General features: G+C 48.1%; 1 protein-coding gene across 1 annotated transcript in view; it reads left to right on the top strand.

The window, feature by feature from the left end:
• Positions 1–23,366, top strand: part of myo9ab (myosin IXAb) — a 56,224-nt gene that overhangs the window by 29,989 nt on the left and 2,869 nt on the right. Inside the window, 31 exon segments of the mRNA XM_077004640.1 lie at positions 2,755–2,950; positions 3,512–3,631; positions 6,241–6,322; positions 6,435–6,572; positions 6,672–6,711; positions 6,894–7,016; positions 7,192–7,272; positions 7,941–8,051; positions 8,240–8,362; positions 8,882–9,031; positions 10,518–10,828; positions 11,032–12,129; positions 12,380–12,467; positions 13,035–13,241; positions 14,197–14,297; positions 14,391–14,494; positions 14,675–14,907; positions 15,236–15,352; positions 15,441–15,629; positions 17,142–17,189; positions 17,337–17,448; positions 18,123–18,184; positions 18,335–18,527; positions 18,956–19,084; positions 19,189–19,294; positions 20,432–20,563; positions 20,714–20,837; positions 21,384–21,437; positions 22,255–22,272; positions 22,712–22,902; positions 23,016–23,158. Of these exon segments, the coding sequence (XP_076860755.1) occupies positions 2,755–2,950; positions 3,512–3,631; positions 6,241–6,322; positions 6,435–6,572; positions 6,672–6,711; positions 6,894–7,016; positions 7,192–7,272; positions 7,941–8,051; positions 8,240–8,362; positions 8,882–9,031; positions 10,518–10,828; positions 11,032–12,129; positions 12,380–12,467; positions 13,035–13,241; positions 14,197–14,297; positions 14,391–14,494; positions 14,675–14,907; positions 15,236–15,352; positions 15,441–15,629; positions 17,142–17,189; positions 17,337–17,448; positions 18,123–18,184; positions 18,335–18,527; positions 18,956–19,084; positions 19,189–19,294; positions 20,432–20,563; positions 20,714–20,837; positions 21,384–21,437; positions 22,255–22,272; positions 22,712–22,902; positions 23,016–23,158 (4,924 nt within the window).

Below are 23,366 nucleotides of genomic sequence, written 5' to 3'. Positions count from 1 at the left end.
CTACTTGATAGATTGAGACATTGGGTGGGTTTATCTGGTTCTGCTTTGGAGTGGTTCACTTCATATTTATCTGGACGTTCCTCAGGGCCGGCGCCAGAACATATACAGTGAGGGGGCGTCAGAAAATTACGGGGGGGGGGGCGAACGTAAGTTGTTGAGCCGGGGGGGTGCGTGTAAAGATTGTCGAGGGGGCATGGGGCCGAGCGATTGTAAAATAAATGGGTCTTATTTTTTACATTGAGGGGGCGGGACACCTCGCCTGAGGGGGCGACGCCCCCATTCGCCCCCCCGTGGCGCCGGCCCTGACGTTCCTTTTGTGTGGCCTCCTCTAGGTTTAGGTCTGCCCCAGCCTCCCTTGTTTGTGGTGTGCCTCAGGGTTCTGTCCTAGGGCCTTTGTTATTTTTGTTATATTTGCTTCCTTTGCAGCATATCCTGAGCTCTTTTGATGGCATTTCGTATCATTGTTATGCCGATGATATTCAGCTGTATATTTCTTTTAAGCCAGAAGATTTCTCTAAGATACAGTTGCTGATTAGTTGTTTAGCTTCTATCAAAAGTTGGATGACAGATAATTTTCTACAGCTAAATGAGGAAAAGTCTGAAGTCCTGGTCTGTGCCCCCGACAGATTCATATCCAAGATAATGGAAGCTCTTAGTCCCCTTGGCAAATTGGCTAATCCTGCTATTAGGAACCTTGGAGTAACTTTTGATTCGGCAATCTCCTTAGATACTCACATCAAATCTCTGGTTCACTCTTGTTTTTATCAGTTAACCTGGCTAAACTAAGTCCCATTGTGTCACGTTCTGAGCTTGAAATTGCTATCCATGCTTTCATCTCCTCTCGGTTGCATTATTGTTATTCTTTATATACAGGTATTAGTAATAACTCCAGGTTGTTCAGAATGCTGCTGCAAGGCTCCTAACTAAATCGTCAAAATACTGTCATGTTACACCTTTACTCGCACAACTGCACTGGCTCCCCATTAAATTAAGAATACAATACAAGATTCTGGTCCTGACATACAAAAGATTACATGGTCAAGCCTCAAGTTACATCAGTGAACTATTGCATGAGTATACTCCCCCTAGGTCTATGAGATCAGGTGATACATTTTTACTGGCCATACCACGCACAAGATTGAAAACTAAAGGTGATAGAGCGTTTGCAACAGCATCTCCCCGTCTCTGGAACTCTATTCCTTTGCCTATAAGAAATGCAGATTCGGTGATGTCTTTTTAAAAAATGTTAAAAACGTATCTTTTTAGGCTTGTATTTGTTTAGTTTTTTCTTATATTTTTTATATACATATAGATATTGTTTTACTATTGTTTTTTCTCTTTTATCCTGTAAAGCACCTTGTGATTTTTATCACAATAGGAGAACTGTGTGTATGTGTGTATGTGTGTATGTGTGTATGTGTGTGTGTGTGTGTGTGTGTGTGTGTGTGTGTGTGTGTGTGTGTGTGTGTGTGTGTGTGTGTGTGTGTGTGTGTGTGTGTGTGTGTGAATGTGTGTGAATGTGTGTGAATGTGTGTGAATGTGAATGTGTGTGAATATGTGAGTGTGTGAATGTGAATGTGTGTGAATGTGTGAGTGTGTGAGGGTACCCATGCGTGTGCATTGCATCAGTGAGGTGCTCTATAAATAAAATTTTACTTACTTACTTACTTACTTACTTACTTACTGCACTCCACTAATGTTACTCATTACTCACTCTAATTATTGTTATTGTAATTGGCTTACCGGGACTGTGTGTTTGATTGAGCTTCTGAAGGCCTGAAAGGGGAGAGTGTGGTTGAAGTGTGTGTACATGTGTGTACGTGCTTATGCGTGTGTGTGTGTGTGCGTGTGTGTATGTGTGACTGGGTAGGAGAATGGAAACAGAAACACACACACGTGCATACCACATCCACTGACCTAATTCTGTTTTCTAATCTCACTGGTTGGACTCGACACTAGCTGTGATGTTATTTGAAGCACATGTTGGGCAGGGGTTATAGATCATGTAGGACTCCCCAAAGTCCTACTGTACGTCTGCATAACACACACACACACACACACACACACACATTCACACACACACACATTCACACACACACACACACACACACACACACATTCACACACACACACAGACACACACATTCACACTCACACACATTCACACACACACACACTCACACACACACACACACACACACACACACACACACACACACACACACACACACACACACACACACACACACATACACACAGTTCTCCTATTGTGCCTGATCTCTTTATGTTGGCTCTATTTCATATTGTTTGGTTTGTCGTTGCTGGTGAAGTTTATGCAGATGTTAGACATTAACAATATTAGACACTAAGACACTTGGACACTAAAGATATTAGACATATTTTATTGGCACACAGATGCTGCATTAAAGGCAATGAGGAAAATGAGGATTAAATCACTGCACTTTATCCAGCTCTGCTTTATCTCAGAGGAGTGAGTGTGTGTGAGTGTGTGTGAGTGTGTGTGAGTGTGTGTGAGTGTGTGTGAGTGTGTGAGTGTGTGTGAGTGTGTGTGAGTGTGTGTGAGTGTGTGTGAGTGTGTGTGAGTGTGTGTGAGTCGGTGTGAGTCGGTGTGTGTCTGTGTGTGCGGGTACCCATGCGTGTGCATTGCATCAGTGATGTTTACACTTCCTCTCGGCGGCCGCTCTCAGATTACGAGGGCTAATCCCTGTCTACCCTTCCTCCTTCCCCACACAGGACTTCAGGGAGAAGAACACGGACCACATGCGGGCCGACATCGTGGCCCTGCTGAAGAGCAGTCGCAGTGGGTTCACCTGCAGCCTGATGGCCCTTGACCCCGTGGCCTCCTTCCGCTGGGCCGTGGTGCGGGCCTTCTTCCGAGCGCTCGTGGCCTTCAGGGCGGCGGGAAAGAGATACGTCGAGAAGAAGGGAGGTGTGTCCACGCTTGCGCACGCAAACACTCGCGTACGAAACACTCGCGCACGCAAACACTCGCGCACGCAAACACTCGCGCACGCAAACACTCGCGCACGCAAACACTCGCGCACGCAAACACTCGCGCACGCAAACACTCGCGCACGAAACACTCGCGTATGAATGTCGTGACCGCTCGTCGCTCCTAAAGAACCCCGCCTGCTTTGCTTGTAGTCGCAGCACCTCCTGGTGTTGAGGGGCAGAAACGGTGCACCTCCTTCAAGGAGCCACTCCTGCCAAGGAGCTGTTTTCTAACGATTATTTACGATTACGGGAGCAGAATGACCTGCCCCCACTCCATTATTCATGAGCACACAGATCACGTGGAGAGTCTGCGGTGCGGAAATATGACAGACAAAGCAAAGTGGTTATTTTTATTCTTTTAGTCTCATTCATCTTTGTTCCGAGTCATGTTCCTTTCAGAATTCACTCTTTTACAGGTTTTGGTTTGTTCAGGTGGATCTACAGCGTGAAGCTGTCATTATTGATGGCGGCGTCTGTCCCTGAATTCCTTCCTTAGGTCCTGAGTCAGCAGTGCAGCGTACGGTTATTAAAAGTGTGGACAGCTTCAGTTTCCTGCATCACCCAGTGCACCAGAGGAGCCTTGAGATCCTTCAGAGATGCAAAGATGACAAATACAGTAAGTCTCCGGGTCCCACAGTTCTCTTGAATCATTTCCTTCATTGACCGAGGTTGATGCCCCAGTGGAAAGTGAGAGGAATGGCCTGTGTAATTTGGGGGCTAACATACTGTAAAACTACAAATCCTGTAATCTTCTATGATGGGTTTTATGAGATGTGAAACCCCCACTAGTAGGACCAAAGAAGAAACTGCACACTATGACAGAAATACTTTTCTATTGATTATTTGAGTTAACTGTAGCTATACAACACTGTCAGATGTTTTAGTTTAACCTTTAAATATTCCAAAACTATAGCTAAACATAGTAAATTGAATTCTGACCTGAGGAAATTCTCATTGTCAGTTGGGTTTCTTGTGTTCTTACGAACTTCCTCTGAGTGGCATTAATTGTGGTGCTGTTGCTTTCCTGCAAATGTATAGTTACTTAATGTGAGTACTTAAGTATAGTTACTTAATTAAGTATAGTTCTGAACCAGGTCTGATTTAACCACCAGCCATATTCTCACTGTGTTCTTTCCTGTGTGCTGCTCAGTCACGGCAACTGTGACACGCTGACCGACCCAAAGCTACAGTTGTGATCAAATTTATTCAACCCCCAATGCTGCGAAGGGTTTTATGGAATTCAGTGCACATTTGTAATTGTGTTCATAATGAAATCTTACAAGGACTTGTTAAAGAACTAAATGCAACTAAGATAGCATCAATTTTTTTTGTCATAAAGTATTAAATGGCCTTTTTGTGATTTCTTCATTGACACAATTATTCAACCCCTTTACGACTACCACTCCTAAGAACAGAGGTTCATTCCAGTGTTTTCCATCAGGTATTGAAAACATCTGTGGATGTCAACGAGCAGCAATCAAGCATGATAAGCACCAATTAGGCAGATTTAAAAGGACTGTGATACTCAGCTCCTTCTAGACATCTACTGGTGTGTTTCCAAGCATGGTGAAGGCAAGAGAATGGTCCCAGAAGACAAGAGAAGAGGTTATTGCTCTTCACAAGAATGGCAATGGATATAAAAAGATTGCGAAGTTGTTAAATATTCCAAGAGACACTATCGGAAGTATCATTCGCAAGTTCAAGTTAAAGGGCACAGTGGAAACGTTACCTGGTCGTGGCAGAAAGAAGATCCTGACCGCGACTGCTGTGCGCTACCTGAAGCGTAATGTGGAGAAAAATCCCCGCGTGACTGCTAAGGAACTGAAAAAAGACCTGTCAGATGTGGGCACTGAAGTTTCAGCTCAGACAATAAGGCGCGCACTGCATAACGAAGACCTCCATGCCAGAACGCCCAGACGCACCCCCTTGCTGACTCCAAAGAACAAGAAAAGTCGACTGCAGTATGCCAAAAGTCATGTGGACAAGCCACAAAGGTTTTGGGACAGTGTACTGTGGTCAGATGAAACTAAATTAGAACTGTTTGGGACAATGGACCAGCGCTATGTTTGGAGAAGGAAGAACCAGGCTTATGAACAAAAGAACACCTTGCCTACTGTGAAGCATGGCGGGGGGTCAATTATGCTTTGGGGCTGTTTTGCTTCTAATGGTACAGGAAAGCTTCAACGTGTGCAGGGTACCATGAATTCCCTTCAGTACCAGGAGATCTTGGAGGAAAATGTGATGGAGTCAGTCACAAACCTGCGGCTTGGGAGACGTTAGACCTTCCAACAGGACAATGATCCGAAGCACACATCCAAGTCCACTAGAGCATGGTTGAACATGAAAGGTTGGAACATTCTAGAGTGGCCATCGCAATCACCAGACTTAAATCCAATTGAGAACCTCTGGTGGGACCTAAAGAAGGCAGTTGCAGTGCGCAAGCCTAAGAATGTGACTGAACTGGAGGCTTTTGCCCATGTAGAATGGGCTAAGATACCCATAGGTCGCTGCAAGACACTTGTGTCAAGCTATGCTTCACGCTTGAAAGCTGTCATAACTGGAAAAGGATGTTGTACTAAGTACTAAAAAATAATGTCACTAGGGGGTTGAATAAAACTGATAATGATGTGAGCACAGTAAAGACATTTGTGGTTATTCCATCATAAATATTATGTTATGTTTGTCTAATTTATAAGTGCCTCTTTGATATAATTGTAAATAAGATGACTGAAATGATCAAAATCAATGTCAAACTGGCCAAAACACTTTATTTCAGTGGGGGTTGAATAAATTTGATCACAACTGTAGTTTGTGTACCTGCTAGGCGCTGATGAACAGCAGAGAGTCCACTGTGTTGGGGGCGAGCACCGCCTCCCACTGCAAGCCGCCTCCCACTGCAAGCCGCCTCCCACTGCAGGCCGCCTCCCACTGCATCTAGGCAGGAATTTCTCACAGGAAATGACTAGCGTGTCACATGGCGGTCGTGGCCTGTCTGGGGCCGTTTCCTGCAGGCCGCAGGCCTTGACCATGTTTGCAGCTTGCAGTTGCACTTTAGATTTGTTTGTGTACCTTAGTTTACTGACTACCCGTACTAATGTTTAGTGGCTGAAACTGATCAGTTAGTAAACCTGGAGTTAAAACCGCTGGAGCCTAAAGCAGGTTTTAGCCGGCGTTTTTAATGGATGGGGGTAGGGTTGTTAACTCTTAATGGTTCTTCTGAAACAGACTCCTGCATTACACGAAAGAATCCACGAAGCCCACTGTCCAACCTTCAGGGCACCAACACCATCAACGAGAAGTCAGCCAGGTACGGCAGCCCAAAGGGGACAAGCAGTCATGCATCCGTCTCTTCATATTGTAAACCAAATGTCCTCAGCCCTGTCCCTCCTCACTCGATCCCTACCGTCCCCGCGTCTCAGGGACGGCTACGTCAGCTGCAACGGCCGGAGCTCCAGGCCCGGACGTCTGGCGTCCGCTGGCTCCTCCCACGAGGATGACGGCATCTTTGTCAACGCCATGAGCAGCAAGCTACTGGAGAGAGCGCAGGGCATCCTCATGTGAGTCACCGTCGGTCACGCCCTGATCTGGAGGGGAGGGGGGTGCTGGGTAATGGAGTTCTCCAGTGATCAGTGTCAAGCTTCTGCTCCTCTTCACAGGCGAAACAAGAACTACAAGGCCAAGCTTTGTCTTCCAAAGGTACGACACTCGGTGCCTGCAGATATCATCCAGCACACACACTTCATCATAGCTACTGGAGGTTGTTTATTTACAGAAATGGGCGTGTTGGCTGTAATCTAAGATCAGAGGATGTGTTTGGGGGGGGGAGTGCCCGTGTGTTGCTCGCTCGGTTTATGCTTTGCAGTTCATTCTGTGTGCAGCATCTGTTAAACGTGAAGTCTCTGAAGCACCTGAGCAGCCTGACGCTTCATGACCGCATCACCAAGTCTCTCCTCCACCTGCACAAGAAGAAGAAGCCACCCAGCATCAGCGCCCAGTTTCAGGTCAGACACTCTGCTCCATCCACACAAACGTTCTCCAGCAGATGGAGTTGGAGAAAACTCGTCTGCCAGTTTCACACTGGAGATTTCCCAGACACTGTAAAACCGTAGAACTGCGCTTGGTGATGGGAGAAGAAGGTGGTGGTGTAAGTGTTGCTGGTGGTTCTGTGTCCTGCAGGCGTCTCTCAACAAGCTGATGGAGACCCTAGGGCAGTCGGAGCCCTACTTTGTGAAGTGCATCCGCTCCAACGCCGAGAAGGTACTGCTGCCTCTGGGCAACCTGGTGTCAAAGGCTGCACGCTTGTTTAATGGGGTAATGAAAGAGAGGAGGAGGCAATAATCCTATAGCGCTCTCTCACCATCTCTCTCTCTCTCTCTCTCTCTCACCATCTCTCTCTCTCTCTCTCTCTCTCTCTCTCACCATCTCTCTCTATCTCTCTATCTCTCTCTCCCTCTCTCTATCTCTCTATCTCTCTCTCCCTCTCTCTATCTCTCTCTCTCTCTCTCTCCCTGTCTCTCTCTCTCTCTCTCTCTCTCTCTCTCTCTCTCTCTCTCTCTCTCTATCTCCCACCCTATCTCCGTCTCTGTCTCACTTGCTCGCTCTCTCCCTCGCTCTCTCTGTCTCACTTGCTCGCTCTCTCCCTGTCTCTCTCTCTCTCCCTCTCTCTCTCTCTCTCCCTCTGTCTCACTGGCTTGCTCTCTCCCTCTCTCTCTTTCTCTCTCTTGCTCTCTGTCCCTTTCTCCCTTTGTCTCTCTCTCTCTCTCTCTCTCCCTCTCTCTCTCTCACTGTCTCCCTCTCCATCTCTCTCTCCCTCTCTCTTGCTCTGTTTCTCCCTCTCTCTATCTCCCTCTCTCCCTCTTTCTCTTTCTCTCCCTCTTTCTCCCTCTCTTTCTCTCCCTCTCCCTCTCTCTCACTGTCTCCTGCAGCTTCCTCTACGCTTTAACGATGCACTGGTTCTGAGGCAGCTGAGGTACACTGGGATGCTAGAAACAGTAAGAATTCGCCAGTCTGGATACAGCATCAAGTACACCTTTCAGGTACAGCGGGCACACACACACACACACACACACACACACACACACACACACACACACACACACACTAACTCAAGGGCTACTGACACCTCGGCTGTGAAATTCTTTGACAAACGATTGCTGTGTTGTCTGGTAAAGGCCCTGCTGAGAGCCACTGCCAGGCTGAGTTCACAGTTTGGTTGTCTCTGCAGGACTTCGCACACCACTTCCACGTGCTGCTACCAGACGGCACCGGGAACAGTCAGGCTGGCGTCCGAGAGTTCCTGCAGAGACTCGACCTCGACCCAGATGGGTATCAAGTTGGCAAAACCATGGTACCGTCTCTTCATCTCTTACTTGAGTTTTCCCAATCTCATCTGTCAGTGCGAGTTATGTTCAGAACGGTTTATTGTTCACTATTTATAGTGTGCTACTCTTGAGCTGTTTTAAAATGGTAATATTCTGGGATTTGGAAGGATTTAAAATGCCTTAAAATAAACAATAAGCAATAAATAAATAAATAAATAAAAGGAGCCAGAAAAAAAAGATTCTCAGAAGTGTGTGTGTATGTGTGTGTGTGTGTCTGTATGTGCGTGTGTGCGTATGTCTGTATGTGCGTGTGTGCGTATGTCTGTATGTGCGTGTGTGTGTCTGTGTGCGTATGTGTGTCTGTTCCAACCAGATTTTTTGAAAAGTTGATGTAAGTGCTTCTCAAACTGTGACTCACCCGTCTTCATGGTCGTAGAGACGGTAATGGCGGAGACAGTTAGTAATGGCGGAGACAGTTAGTAATGGCGGAGACAGTTAGTAATGGCGGAGACAGTAATGGTGGAAGAGTCTTGTTCTCCTCTCAGGTGTTTCTACGGGAAGCTCAGAGGCAGAGACTGCAGGACCAGCTCCACCAGGAGGTGTTGAGGAGGATCGTGGCTCTGCAGAGGAGGTTCAGAGCCCTGCTGGAGCACCGTCTCTTCACCAGCCAGAGGAGAGCTGCCCTCGTCATACAGGTAGGGAGGAGTCCGTCTGTCCAAACCCCTGTGGGCCATTTCACAGCGCAGTGCTGTTGAACGTCCCCATGAGTCTGGACCTGCAGACCTCGAAGGGAAGAGGCCGCCCATGTTGGCAGAAGGTTCTTCAGCACTAGACGAGGTCGCGTAGACGCAGGAACGGGCCCTGCCGACCCAGAAAAGCCCAGACGATGCTGTTATACACAACATGAACGGGCCAAATCACTCTACTCTGTCCTCTGGGTCAGTAGTGAGGGGGCAGATGTTCTGAGAACACATCGCAGGTCAAAGGGTGATGGGTTTGGCGACTTGGGCAACTGACAGACTTCTGTTTGACAGTCAGAACTCTCTTTCCATTGGTTGTTTTGGATCTTTGTGTGTGTGTGTGTGTGTGTGTGTAAATGAATGTCAGAATGTTTTATTAATTTCATTTCTGAAATGTAAATATGCTCTGTTTGGTAAATATGTCACACCAAGGGAACGTCTCTGAGTGTATTTATCTCCAGTTGGTGCGTCCATCTGCTTCGTGCTGAGATCTAGAAACAAAAATGACATCAGAGGCGCAATAAGGCTCTCGGAGGTGTTTTTGAAATGGTATTATCGTTCCCTAACTGACATCTTTGATTTAGTCAAGCTGAGGGAAAGGTTTTTTTTCTTATCTGGTCCCCCGTACAGGCGAGTCTTGAGCTGCCAGAAGCAACATGATGTTTTAAGCCTCTGCAATGCAGAAATCTGGTGCAAAAGTGTCCAGTATGCTTCACTTACTTAAAGGCATTCTAATAAGAATAAAGATGTGAACGTTCAACAAACTGGTTACCATCACCCAGAACATTTGAACTCTTTTGTTGTTTCCAGTACATAAAATAGAAATTGGGGGGGGGGGGGGGATCTTGAGCTGAACACTACTGCCAGTGTGTCTAGCCCACTTGTCTGTCCACAAGATCCGACTGCTGACGGCAGGAGCAGAATGAATTCTGATGTGTACTGAAATATTTAAACTGCTCAGATCCACCAAACATGTCTCCTCGCAGTGGGAGGTGCTTCATCTCGCAGAGGCTCCGAGTCCCACTGCACTTCCTGAAGACAGAACAGGCCTAGCGAAAGCAATCAGACCCCCAGACAAGCACAAGCTAAATATAGTCCTACAGTAGACCTGGCAGAGCAACGCTGGGCTGGATGCCCAGGATGGATCTGCTAATGTCTGACAGATTTGAGTCGTTGATCACAAAGGGTGTCTTAACATTTACTAATTATTAATCAGGTTATGATCATTTTAAGGTCATCCCAGTGGGCTCTGATGCCCATATGGTGATCCAATATAGATTTTTTACATCTTAGATCATAGTCATTATTTCTTTTTAACAAATCTAAAGTGTCAGAGCACAGAACAGAGGCTCTTGCAGCATATATGGACATGCACCCAGATGTATGCGGGGACACATTTGCCTTGCGTGTCTCTCAGTGTCTCCGTGTCTCCTTCACACAGCGCTGGTGGCGTAAGTGTGTGCTCACCCAGTGCGGCGAGCACGCCGATGTGCAGGAGCTCCAGCAGGGGGCAGCGGTGTGCGTGCAAACGGCCTGGCGGGCCTGCCGGGCCAGGAGGTTCTATCTGCTGCAGAGGGAATCCGTCCTGCTGCTCCAGAGGGGCTGGCGGCGGTGGGCAGGGCGCAGGTGGGCGGCCGCGGTCCTGATCCAGGCCGTCTGGAGAGCTCACAGGCAGAGACGGAGCTACCTGCACCTGCGCCGAGCCGTCGTGACGCTGCAGGCGGCCTGCAGGGGGCGCCGGGCCCGCCAGAGGTAGCAGACTTTCTGTTGCTAATGACTTTTGACACGTTTCATAATCATTAACTTATTTTGAATTGTGCTCATTAAAATTAGAAGCTGGTTTCTTTCTTTAGTAATGGTGCCTTGAAAGGTCATGGCTGTCCGTGATGTACTGACATTATTATGTGCTCTTCATCACTTTGTCGTTGTCCTCATCGCCTGGTCACGCCACGCAGGTGTAGGTTCCTGAGAGAGGAGTGGAAAAGAACTGGAGAAGTGAGTGATCAGCAGGAGAACGCAGGAGAAACTATACACGGCCTCCAAATGCTTACAGAAGCAGAGCAGAGCTCACAGGAGGAGACCTCACAAGATCTTAGAGCGGCAATGGAAAACCTGCCAGTGGAACCTTCCAGAACCCTGGATGACAGTACGCTCAAGAGTCGAGCCAAGCGTGAGAGCAGGAGGAAGAGAGAGCTGGAGCAGGCTACGTTTAGCTTGGAACTGCTGAAGGTTCGGTCCAATAGTGTTCCTGCCTCCGACCGGCCCCTCTCCTCCAATGAAAATGCAACGTCCTCGGAGGCCCCTCCCCTGCAGTACTCTGCTCAGAGCTCCATTGACAGCCATGGAAGCTTCGAGCTACTTGATGTGGATGATGCAGAGCTGGACACCACTGATCATCATCATCATCATCATCATCATATGTCCACAAATCAGCCCTTATCATTGAATGGGAATAAAAGTGACATAAATATGGCAGAAACTGAAACAGAAGGGACACAAACAAGAACGCCGGAAGAATCCAGCCCAGCCGAGCTAAGCAAAAAGTCCGCAAAGCCTCTGTTTTATATATCGGATGAAAGCAATAGTCCTGTCCACCAGGGGGCGCACTCGCTATCTGGATCCAAGCCTGTGCGAGAGAGAAAGGAGTCTGTAGTAGTCCTCATAAGCATGCAGAAGGAGAGTCCTGTGGATCAGAGCAGCCTCGAAGCCCTGGAGAAACTAGAGCAGGAGGCCGAGGGGAGGCCAGACGTGGACCAGCAGGAGAAAACCTCGTCGGTGATGGAACCTCCACAAACCCCCTTAAATCACGCAACCATCCACACACACCAGCTGCCTCCGGATCCATGGCTCAGCCAGGAGCTCTCATCTGGTGCGGCCCACTCAAAAGCACGAAGTTCAACGCAGGACGTGGCCTCTGAAACCAGGACGGAGGAGGATGTGGGAAAAGTGGCATCTCAGAAGAAGGCCGTCACTCACAGCATCAGCATCAGTATGAAGGAGAAAGCTGCCAACCTGGCGTTCTCTCCGAAACGCAGCAGACTGGCCTTCTCCAAGTGAGTGCAGTGTCCTACATCACATCTTGGGTTTCCACAAAAATAACATGCAACACAACGCCAAGCGGCTACTAAAGAGCAAACGGATTAAAACATGCATTATTTCACTGCAGATGGGAACCTATTACGAACCTAATATGTTATGTTAAATTTCTTACTAATCATATGCATCAGGGGGAATAAAAGAAAAATATTTTGATCGGTCAGGTATTGTTACATAACTGACACAGATCTGTTGTTTGTCACTCAGGTCCGATAAAGACCTGGTGAACCAGGAACGCTCCGTGGCCTTGCAGAGGGAGAGGATGTTGGGTTTCAGATCACTAAAGACCAAAGAGGTAAAGACTGACGTACATGCAGACATTTCTCATTATTTCAGAGCCGAATGGAATCATCAGGCAGTTTACAGACAAGATTTGAATGTTGTATATGTTGTCCTAACACGACTTCTCTAACCAAATGCTGTTGGTTAAAAAACAACAGAACTTTGTAAACACTGTGATGTTTTGAGCAAATCAACATTACACTAGGAAATACCATGTAAAATAAGAACTTGGTATAAAGGGAGACCTGTCCTGGAAATGTATAAAATGAGGCAACTACAGTATGTGTGGATTTGAACAAGTGTTGCTTGTGTGTTGCATTTCAACCCTAGACGCCTACAGTTTGAACAAGCTGTACATGAATGCATTATACAAGACATGGAGGACTTTCTTTTTTAAGCTCATGATCTTACATAATACCTGAGAATATAAAATCATCAATGCACAATGTTTTGTCATTACTATTTGACAGAATTCTGAAATCATGCCTTTTCACATATTTGGTGTCATATCAGTTGGACAGCTTATTCCTCCTAATTTGTTGATTGGGTTTTGTTGTAATGAATCGATGGGAACGGTCAGGTGGCCCGGGCTGGCGGCCCAAAGAAGGCCCGCATGGCTCGGACCCGCTCCGACTTCCTGACCCGCGCCTGTAGCACCGAGGCCGATTCTGACGACGAGGACGATGAAGATTATGAATACACGCCTGTACACTCTCACACGCTGCCCCTACTCGAGTCCACAGGCCCGGTCAGCACCGAACAGGCCTTCCACAGTGACTCGGAGATGGTAAACTGGCTTCAGCAGTGACCCCCCCCCCCCCCCCCCCCCCCCCCCCCTCCCCCCAATCTCCCTTCTAACCAGCCCCAGTGCAGGCATCATTTTTAGCCACTGGCTGAACCAGCTGGGTGCTGAGACCGGTTGTGTGGTTCCCACCGAGAAAGGCCTTGTCACTAACTCAACATTCCCCTACAAATGTCAACTTTGGTATTGTTTAAAGCCTGGAAGTGATGATGAATGGATCACAACTGTCCAAAGACATCTCCAGTGGCACCATCCGTTCCTTCAGCCAGTATTCACATCCAGTCCTTCAAGAGTTGATGTGAACCTAACCACACATCAACAGCAGTGTTTCAAAACTGGGTTGGTTGTGTTTGTTGGGGAATATTGGTTTTGTGTAAAATGGGCCCCATTTTCCTAACCTGCTCCAGGTTTCCCCACCTGTTCTGGTTACTACCTCCACACAGCGCCTTTCTGATCTGTTAACCTGGAGAGTTTACACTGACCTTAACACCAAACCTTCTACACTGTACTGGCACCTCCTGCCTTGATTGTAGATGAAGAAGATGCTCCGCCGAGAAGACCTAACCATCTTGTTCTTTCTCTTTTCTGTATTCTGAGTAGTTTGAACTTTTTGTGAAGTTGATAACCCGCATGGAGTAGCCATTAATAAATCTGCTAAAGGCTAAAGCGCTCTGTCCCTGTCTGGCACTCACATGAGTCTCTCCTCGGCCCTCCCTCTCCACCTCATTCACTCACATATTCATTCACACCGACTACTTATTTCCATCCAATAAATGTCAAATATACAATTTTGCAGTAAGGGAAAAACATTACAACAAGACTTTCGTGAACTTTCAACAAACCTTTCATTTAACATTCTGATCTGATCTCTCTCTCTCTCTCTCTCTCTCTCTCTCTCTCTCTCTCTCTCTCTCTCTCTCCTGTCCCCCTTGTTCTTTAGCCCTCTCAGAAAGAGCAGAAGCGGCTGCAGAAGACCATGTCTTCAGGAGATCTGGGGAAGGTGGACTCTCTGAGGAAGTCCTCATCACAAACAGATGGCAGGTCAGAACCTCCTGCACGCTCTCGTGTTGAATGAAAGCTGAAGTCTCCACGTGGCGCTATAGTGCATGTGATGTTTCATCTGCACCTCAGCAGGGTCAGGGGTAAAATGCGCTTCTGGGGAAAGTCAAAGCATGGTGATAAGAAGGTGCCCACCAGGGGGCGCTCAGAAGATGCAGATGCCACCAACACCAACAATGGTAAGAGTGGAGACTGTCTTAGTGTGATTTTCTAGAAGATACTTTCAGCATAAGCAGCTTGTCAGCATCTCTCTCTCTCTCTCTCTCTCTCTCTCTCTCTCTCTCTCTCTCTCTCTCTCTCTCTCTCTCTCTCTTTCTCTCTCTCTCTCTCTCTCTCTCTCTCTCTCTCTCTCTCCTCAGACTCCCCCACTGGCAGCCCCGAGCGGGCTGGAGCGCCAGACCCACGTCGGGACAGTAAGGAGAACCGGGAACCAGAAGCAAGGATGATGATGATGATGATGTCGACGAAGAGGAGACGCAGCGTGAAGATCAGCAGCGTGACCCAGGACCCTGCTGCGTGGCAGAATGACTCCATCCACATCCTCACCCGCACGGCAGACTACCGCAGCATGAACGATTTCCTCATCAAGAAGGTGGCGTCACCTCACCACGCAGCACACGGGCCTTCATGGCCGTGCCTCTGTGGGACCGCATGGGAAGTGTATTCAGTATTAGATTAGATTATAGGAATTATTAGATCATGTATCTAAACCATGTCAAGGAGCAAACACCACAGATTTAGAGCAGTGGTCTCCAGTCCGGCTTCTAACCTAATGTCCAGTAGAGTTTAGATACACGTTGTAGCAGTTCTGCAAGGAGATACACCAGAAGAGTTGATGACCAGAATGGGTCTAGACTAGTAACCTCAGTTTGCTTTCAATCCTTTTTCTCATTAACTATGCGTGAATTTCTATGTGCCAGATAAATGATCTGGAGACAGAAGACAGTAAGAAGGACACACCTGTGGACGTTGTCTTTAAGAAGGCTCTGAAAGAGTTCCGCATCAATATTTTCAACTCCTACTCCACTGCCTTAGCTGTGAGTATCCGTTTCCCAGAGAAATGACCATCTGATGGTCAGGCCGGAGCAAACGTGAACCTTGGACTTTGCGCTTTCTCCCACTCAGATGGACGATGGAAGGAGCATTCGCTACAAGGACCTGTACGCGCTCTTTGAGCACATCCTGGAGAAGAGCATGCGTCTGGAGCGGAGGGACTGGTCCGAGTCTCCCGTAAAAGTCTGGGTCAACACCTTCAAAGTCTTCCTGGATGAGTTCATGACCGAGTACAAACCCATGGATGGCACCATGAGCAAGGTAGCGCTTGTAGACCACACGCCCTGATCCGTCTGTGGTAGCGCTTGTAGACCACACGCCCTGATCCGTCTGTGGTAGCGCTTGTAGACCACACGCCCTGATCCGTCTGTGGTAGCGCTTGTAGGCCACACGCCCTGATCCGTCTGTGGTAGCGCTTGTAGGCCACACGCCCTGATCCGTCTGTGGTAGCGCTTGTAGGCCACACGCCCTGATCCGTCTGTGGTAGCGCTTGTAGACCACACGCCCTGATCCGTCTGTGGTAGCGCTTGTTGACCACACGCCCTGATCCGTCTGTGGTAGCGCTTGTAGACCACACGCCCTGATCCGTCTGTGGTAGCGCTTGTTGACCACACGCCCTGATCCGTCTGTGGTAGCGCTTGTAGGCCACACGCCCTGATCCGTCTGTGGTAGCGCTTGTAGGTCACACACCCTGATCCGTCTGTGGTAGCGCTTGTAGACCACACGCCCTGATCCGTCTGTGGTAGCGCTTGTTGACCACACGCCCTGATCCGTCTGTGGTAGCGCTTGTAGGCCACACGCCCTGATCCGTCTGTGGTAGCGCTTGTAGGCCACACGCCCTGATCCGTCTGTGGTAGCGCTTGTAGGCCACACGCCCTGATCCGTCTGTGGTAGCGCTTGTTGACCACACGCCCTGATCCGTCTGTGGTAGCGCTTGTTGACCACACGCCCTGATCCGTCTGTGGTAGCGCTTGTAGACCACACGCCCTGATCCGTCTGTGGTAGCGCTTGTTGACCACACGCCCTGATCCGTCTGTGGTAGCGCTTGTAGGTCACACGCCCTGATCCGTCTGTGGTAGCGCTTGTAGACCACACGCCCTGATCCGTCTGTGGTAGCGCTTGTTGACCACACGCCCTGATCCGTCTGTGGTAGCGCTTGTAGGCCACACGCCCTGATCCGTCTGTGGTAGCGCTTGTAGGTCACACGCCCTGATCCGTCTGTGGTAGCGCTTGTAGACCACACGCCCTGATCCGTCTGTGGTAGCGCTTGTTGACCACACGCCCTGATCCGTCTGTGGTAGCGCTTGTAGGCCACACGCCCTGATCCGTCTGTGGTAGCGCTTGTAGGCCACACGCCCTGATCCGTCTGTGGTAGCGCTTGTAGACCACACGCCCTGATCCGTCTGTGGTAGCGCTTGTAGACCACACGCCCTGATCCGTCTGTGGTAGCGCTTGTTGACCACACGCCCTGATCCGTCTGTGGTAGCGCTTGTAGACCACACGCCCTGATCCGTCTGTGGTAGCGCTTGTTGACCACACGCCCTGATCCGTCTGTGGTAGCGCTTGTAGGTCACACGCCCTGATCCGTCTGTGGTAGCGCTTGTAGACCACACGCCCTGATCCGTCTGTGGTAGCGCTTGTTGACCACACGCCCTGATCCGTCTGTGGTAGCGCTTGTAGGCCACACGCCCTGATCCGTCTGTGGTAGCGCTTGTAGGCCACACGCCCTGATCCATCTGCACCGTTTCTTTTATTCTGATGTCTTTGTCACAGGCTCCGAAACCAGAACGCAAGAAGAGAAGGAAAAAGGAGACCGATATTGTGAGTTGCAGCTTTTAAAAGATCCCCTCAGCACTGATTTTAGATCAGTTTTCCCTCTTTGAAGTTAAAAAGCTTTTCTACCATCCAACTGATCCTGGTTCAGATGTAAAGCACAGTGTCATTATCGGAGCCCTAACCCTTCTGCAGGTGGAGGAACACATGGGCCACATATTCAAGTCCACTCAGTACAGCATCCCAACATACTGCGAGTTCTGCTCCTCTCTCATCTGGATGATGGACAAAGCTTGTGTCTGCAAATGTGAGTTTTTTATTTTTTTTGTATTTTATTTCTGTCTGGTGTGTCATGGGCAGAGCTGGACAGAAGTCCGTTGCCAGATGTTCCTCAGAGTGCACTTACACTCATTCTACCTTATTTTCTTGGGTGTACCTGTGTGTCTGCGTTAGCTGCAAAGTAAGATCAGTTTGAGTGGGTGGTTCTGGCTAAGCCGCCTCCCCAGGGTCTGGAGAACATCGTAATCACGCTGGGCCCATCCAGCCGCACATTTATCTGCTTTTACCTGTGAATTAGCTGGAATGCCCTGTTCCTCCACTCATTCTCCCAGTCAGTAATTCTTTCTCACAGAATTTCTTCTCTCTCTCTCTCTCTCTCTCTCTCTCTCTCTCTCTCTCTCTCTCCATCTTTCAGTCTCTCTCGCTCTCCCTCTCTCTGACTCTCTATCACACTCTGCCTCAACCTTTGTCTGTCACCCCCCTCTCTCTCTCTCTCTCTCTCTCTCTCTCTCTCTCTCTCTCTCTCTCTCTCTCTCTCTCTCTCTCTCTCTCTCTCTCTCTCCCTCCCTCCCCCCCTCCCCCCTAGTCCAGTACAGGGAGCGTCTGTACTCTGCCCTTCATGTTGAAGGCAGCAGGATGTGATTCTTGGGTTGGAGTGTTTTATACTGAAAGCTGAATTTTCATTTCTGTTTTCTGTGTCAGTGTGTCGCTACGCATGTCACAGGAAATGCTGTTTAAGAATGACCACTAAATGTAGCAAGAAGGTAAGGAAGTGTTCACTCTGAAATATAACCTGGGTTATTCATGCATATGTGCCAACTGTGCATAAGATCTTGAAATATTTCTGGAAATAAGGTATTTATGCATAGCAATAAAGTATATATATGTGTGTGTGTGTGTGTGTGTGTGTGTAGTTTGACCCAGAACAGTCTTCTCGGCAGTTTGGCGTAGAGTTGTCTCGTTTAACCAGTGACGAGAGAACCGTACCTGTAGTGGTGGAGAAGCTCATCAACTACATAGAGATGCATGGCCTCTACACAGAAGGCATCTACAGGAAGTCTGGATCCACCAATAAGATCAAGGAGCTGAAGCTGGGCCTGGACACAGGTGAGCACCTGCTCCACCCTCATAGTCCAGCTGCTCCACCTTCATAGTCCAGCTGCTCCACCCAAATAACCCAGGCTGGCCGAACGGATTAAATGTTTGGTGAACAAGTTAACATGTTATAAATGGAGTGAGAGTGGAGTTGAGAGTGAGCTAAATTAACATTCCTAATCTGAATGTATTATATATTACAGACCTAATTTCACCAACAAGAAAACATGTTTTTTGTGACCACGTCATGTTTCCTCATAATGATTGTCCTACTGATACAGTAACAGTATTCTGCAATGCCTCAGCTCTTAACTCTCCTGTTCTCTATCAACATTACCCAGCATTCCCTGCGTGCGTAACCTCTGCACGAGTAGCATTAGCCGCTAACACGTGTGGGCGTTCTGTGCAGTACTCAACCTGCCTTTGAACTCCCATTTCAGACACAAACAGTGTGAATCTGGACGACTACAACATCCACGTCATCGCCAGTGTCCTGAAGCAGTGGCTGCGGGATCTGCCTAACCCTCTCCTGACCTTTGAACTGTATGAGGAGTTCATCAGGGCCACAAGTATGGTGACCGTGTGTGCTGGCATCATTAGTGTGAGCAGGTAGCCTGGGGACTGCGGCCCCTTTTAACGACGCGCTCTCGTGTTGCTGTCGTGCTCCGCGCAGGTTTGCAGGACAAGAGAGAAGTGGTGAGAGGCGTGTACACAGTAATCGACCAGCTCAACAGGACCCATCTCAACACCCTGGAGAGACTCGTCTTCCACCTCGTAAGGTAAAATGGAGAAAATAGTTTTTGCGGGTGAAACTGGCTCAACTAGGAAACTGCAGTCATTTTAATGATGATGATGGTAGGGAAAAGGCAATGCAGATATACCCTCACCGGCCACTTTATTAGGTACACCTGTCCACCTGCTCATTAACGCGAATGTCGAATCAACCAATCACATGGCACCAGCTCAATGCATTTAGGCATGTAGACATGGCCAATCTGCTGCAGTTCAAACCGTATTTCAGAAACTGCTGATCTACTGGGATTTTCACGCACAACCATCTACAGGGTTTACAGAGAATGGCTCGAAAAAGAGAAAATGTGGGACGTGAGATTCACATCATGGATGTGCAGCCGACAAATCTGTAGCAACTGTGTGATGCTGTCATGTCAATATGGACCAGACTCTCTGAGGAATGTTTCTAGTAGCTCGTTGAATCTACGCCACAAAGGATTAAGGCAGTTCTGAAGGCAAAAGCCCGGTACTAGCAAGGTGTACCTAATAAAGTGGTCGGTGACTGTATATTTCAGTCTTTGGCTTCACACATCTCTTATAACATGTGTTCCGTTTCATGATGTATGGTGTACTGCTGTCAACAGGTACTGAAAATATTTTTAAAAAACGCAGACATTCGAATGTGAAACTTAATATTCGATTGTGGGGGGGGGGGAGGCTGTACGCTCCAGCAGTAATCCCATGAGATTACATACCACAGCTGGATGTCTTACGACCTCTCCCGTAGCGTAGCTGAACTGTCACAGACGAGGCCAACTTCCTGCTCTTTGTTGTTCTTGGAAATGTGTGCCCTAAATCTCGTTAAACAAAAATATAAAAGTAGGCTACTGTACTCACTAAGCAGATACTGAAGTCTAGAGACAGAAGCTTCATAACTTGCATTCCCCAATGGGCTGATTATTATTTCCCGTTTATGTCAAGTTAAAAGGCAGGTTTATGATGAAATAAATAAACCTATATAAGCAGTTATGCATCTGTCCGTATAAGCAGTTATGCATCTGTCCGTATTGGTTAGTGCTATTATGGACGTAATGCAAAAGACTGCAAAAATAGATCCTTGAATTGTTCGAATCAATGTATTGCTTTTTTTTAATCATCAAATGTCATTTTTGTTTATGTTTCAGGATCTCTCTTCAGGAAGAGACTAATCGAATGTCTGCTAATGCTCTGGCTATTGTGTTTGCCCCATGTATCCTGCGATGTCCTGACACCATTGACCCTTTACAGAGCGTCCAGGACATTAGCAAGACCACTGCGTAAGATATCACTGGCGGGTGTGTGGGAGGGGCTGTTTGTCTGTGGGAGGGGCTATTTGTCTGTGGGAGGGGCTATTTGTGTGTATGCGGCACATGTGTTTCCCTGTTCAGCTGTGCATTTTTTCCACATGTGGCCGGTTTGCTCCTCAGCTGTGTGGAGCTGATCATCTGTGAACAGATGACCAAGTACAAGGCCAGACTGAAGGACATCAGCACTCTGGAGTTTGCTGAGAGCAAAGCCAAGAGCCGCCTCACACACATCAGAAGGTCTATGGTAAGAGCGCTGACTGTTAAGATCTCAGTAAGAGCACTGTTCTCAGATCAGATCAGAAGGTCTATGGTAAGAGCACTGTTCTCAGATCAGATCAGAAGGTCTATGGTAAGAGCGCTGACTGTTAAGATCTCAGTAAGAGCACTGTTCTCAGGTCAGATCAGAAGGTCTATGGTAAGAGCGCTGACTGTTAAGATCTCAGTAAGAGCACTGTTCTCAGGTCAGATCAGAAGGTCTATGGTAAGAGCGCTGACTGTTAAGATCTCAGTAAGAGCACTGTTCTCAGGTCAGATCAGAAGGTCTATGGTAAGAGCGCTGACTGTTAAGATCTCAGTAATAGCACTGTTCTCAGGTCAGATCCATCCCCCCCAATTATACAAATCCCAAACATTCCAATATTCTGATATGGATTTGTGAATGTGGAGAAATGATGCCTGGTATTCTCCAGCAGGATGAATAATAACTTATCCACGTTTTTCCAGAAGTGCCCAACCCACTAACCCTTGTCTCCCTCTCCCCCCCTCTCCCCCCTACTCCCACTCCCTTCAGAAACCCGTACTAATTGCCGTTAGGTTTATGAGCATAACCCGAACTGCCACCCCGGTATGTATGCAAGTGCGCTGTGCTCTCCGGTCTCTGTGTAGTAACTGTAGTTGTCGTCGCCGTGGCATCGCCGCCATCCCTGTCAATCATCCGTCGTCCTGTCACCTGTCTGGTCTTTCGAGGATGTGGCGATAGAAGAGATCAGATATTTGTTTAGTTAGATCATTTGATTAGTTGGATCGGTTCTTTGTGCAGTTGAAGTGAATAGATACGTGTTCTAATGACTTTGGGCAAGTGGGCAAACTGCCCGTCAGCTGACTGTCCTTGTCTCGGTGTCTCCTCCGACAGAGGACATTTAACTACTAAACTTGGATTCATGGGTCGGAGTGCTTACTGTGTGTTTACAGTGCTGTCCAAGAGCTTGGATGCATGAAGACATTCAGAATTGCACTCTGCTGATGCAGCTGTACTACATAAAAATTCAAAGACAAAAATGTGTGGCTCTGGGTTTGATCTGGTTTAGATCAATGAGGCGATTGCCTCCGTGAGTGCATATTTGATGTTGATAAAGGCAGAAATGCAGAGTTGCTGATATTTTATTGTGAATACTTTGCCATTTGGCTGCTAGACACCAATATAATGCCAAATCAAATTAAATTCAAATGATTTGCTTGTACTGTGCAAACCTGCAAGTGAACAAAGCCAATCTGAGGTCACCTCAGCGCTGACCCCGGCTGACCCAATCGGCTGACCCAATCGGCTCCATGTGAATCCAACACTCTAGCACTCCCGGCCTGCATGCTTCTCACATCGTACTAATGCTTTTTGTTTTCTTGTTTCTTGTCTTGCTTTTGCTTCTCGGCTCAATAATGTGCAGCCAAGCGCAGTTAAAAAGGTAAAGCTCCTTGTGTGTGTGTAGGTCATGTCTGTGTTCAGCATTCTGCCCCCTGCAGGTCGCTCTGAGTACTGTCTCTAGCATAGCACTCATAACTGAATTAATGCCATTTATTACACACTGTGGGTGTCCGATGAAGTATGAAAATTCAAGCTTAAAACCTGCAGAAGCAAGTATATTTTGAACCGTGTGTGAAAATCATAGCAAGAGTGAGGGTCACGTGTCCATTCTCACACTTGCGAGGCGAACGGCCCACGGTGTGGGAGTGACGTCGTGTTTCCACTCGTAAAACATCCTCTGCTCTAGAAGGGTGACCAGCATTTCTGTTCTTCCTGTTGTCTTCATTTCCACCCACAGTCAATGTATCACTCGAGTCGTATTTTGCCGTTTTTCGAGCGTGATGCAGTGAGTTTGGGTTTTCTCTCCCTCTGTGTCTCAGGGTAAAAGCCGGCTATGCAGGAGCAGCCACACCCCCTCCCCCCCCACCAGCCCACGATCCCCGACGGCAGCCGAAGGGGAGGGGCCGGACGAAGAGGGCGGGGACTCCGGCCCGAGCGACCAGCAGCAGACAGCGATGCAACAGGAAGAGAGAGTGCTGACTCAGCAAATAGAAAACCTGCAGAAAGAGAAGTCCGTGTCCTCGCTGCACACCACACGTTTCCAGCCCTCTCGCTGTGTCTACGTGCCAGTCCCTTATCCCGTGTGTGTGTGTGTGTGTGTGTGTGTCGCTGCTGTCCCCGCAGGGAGGAGCTGACGTACGAGATGTTGGCTCTGGAGCCACGTGCCTCTGACGACGAGCTGCTAGAGTCCGAAGCGTCCATAGGAACAGCAGACAGCTCCGAGAACTTGATGACAGAACAAGAAGGTGCGACGTGTGAGACGTGGGGTGAGTCCACATCACTACATTACTAACTACAATTAACTCAACTATTAGAGCAGTGCAGGCCGTCATATTCAGTATAATAAAAATGGGTCTCATTTTCAATTTAAAAAGCAAGATGCTCCACTTACCTCTATTGAACACTAGGTGGCAGTGAAGTAAACAAAACGAATGGACTCGAGTCTTCCCTTTGAGGCCTGCTGAATGTTCATCT

Source organism: Brachyhypopomus gauderio, chromosome 5 (assembly GCF_052324685.1).
Source record: "Brachyhypopomus gauderio isolate BG-103 chromosome 5, BGAUD_0.2, whole genome shotgun sequence".
NCBI lineage: Eukaryota > Metazoa > Chordata > Actinopteri > Gymnotiformes > Hypopomidae > Brachyhypopomus > Brachyhypopomus gauderio.
The sequence above is the reverse complement of the archived record's forward strand: the minus strand, read 5'-3'. Positions and strand labels throughout refer to the sequence as shown.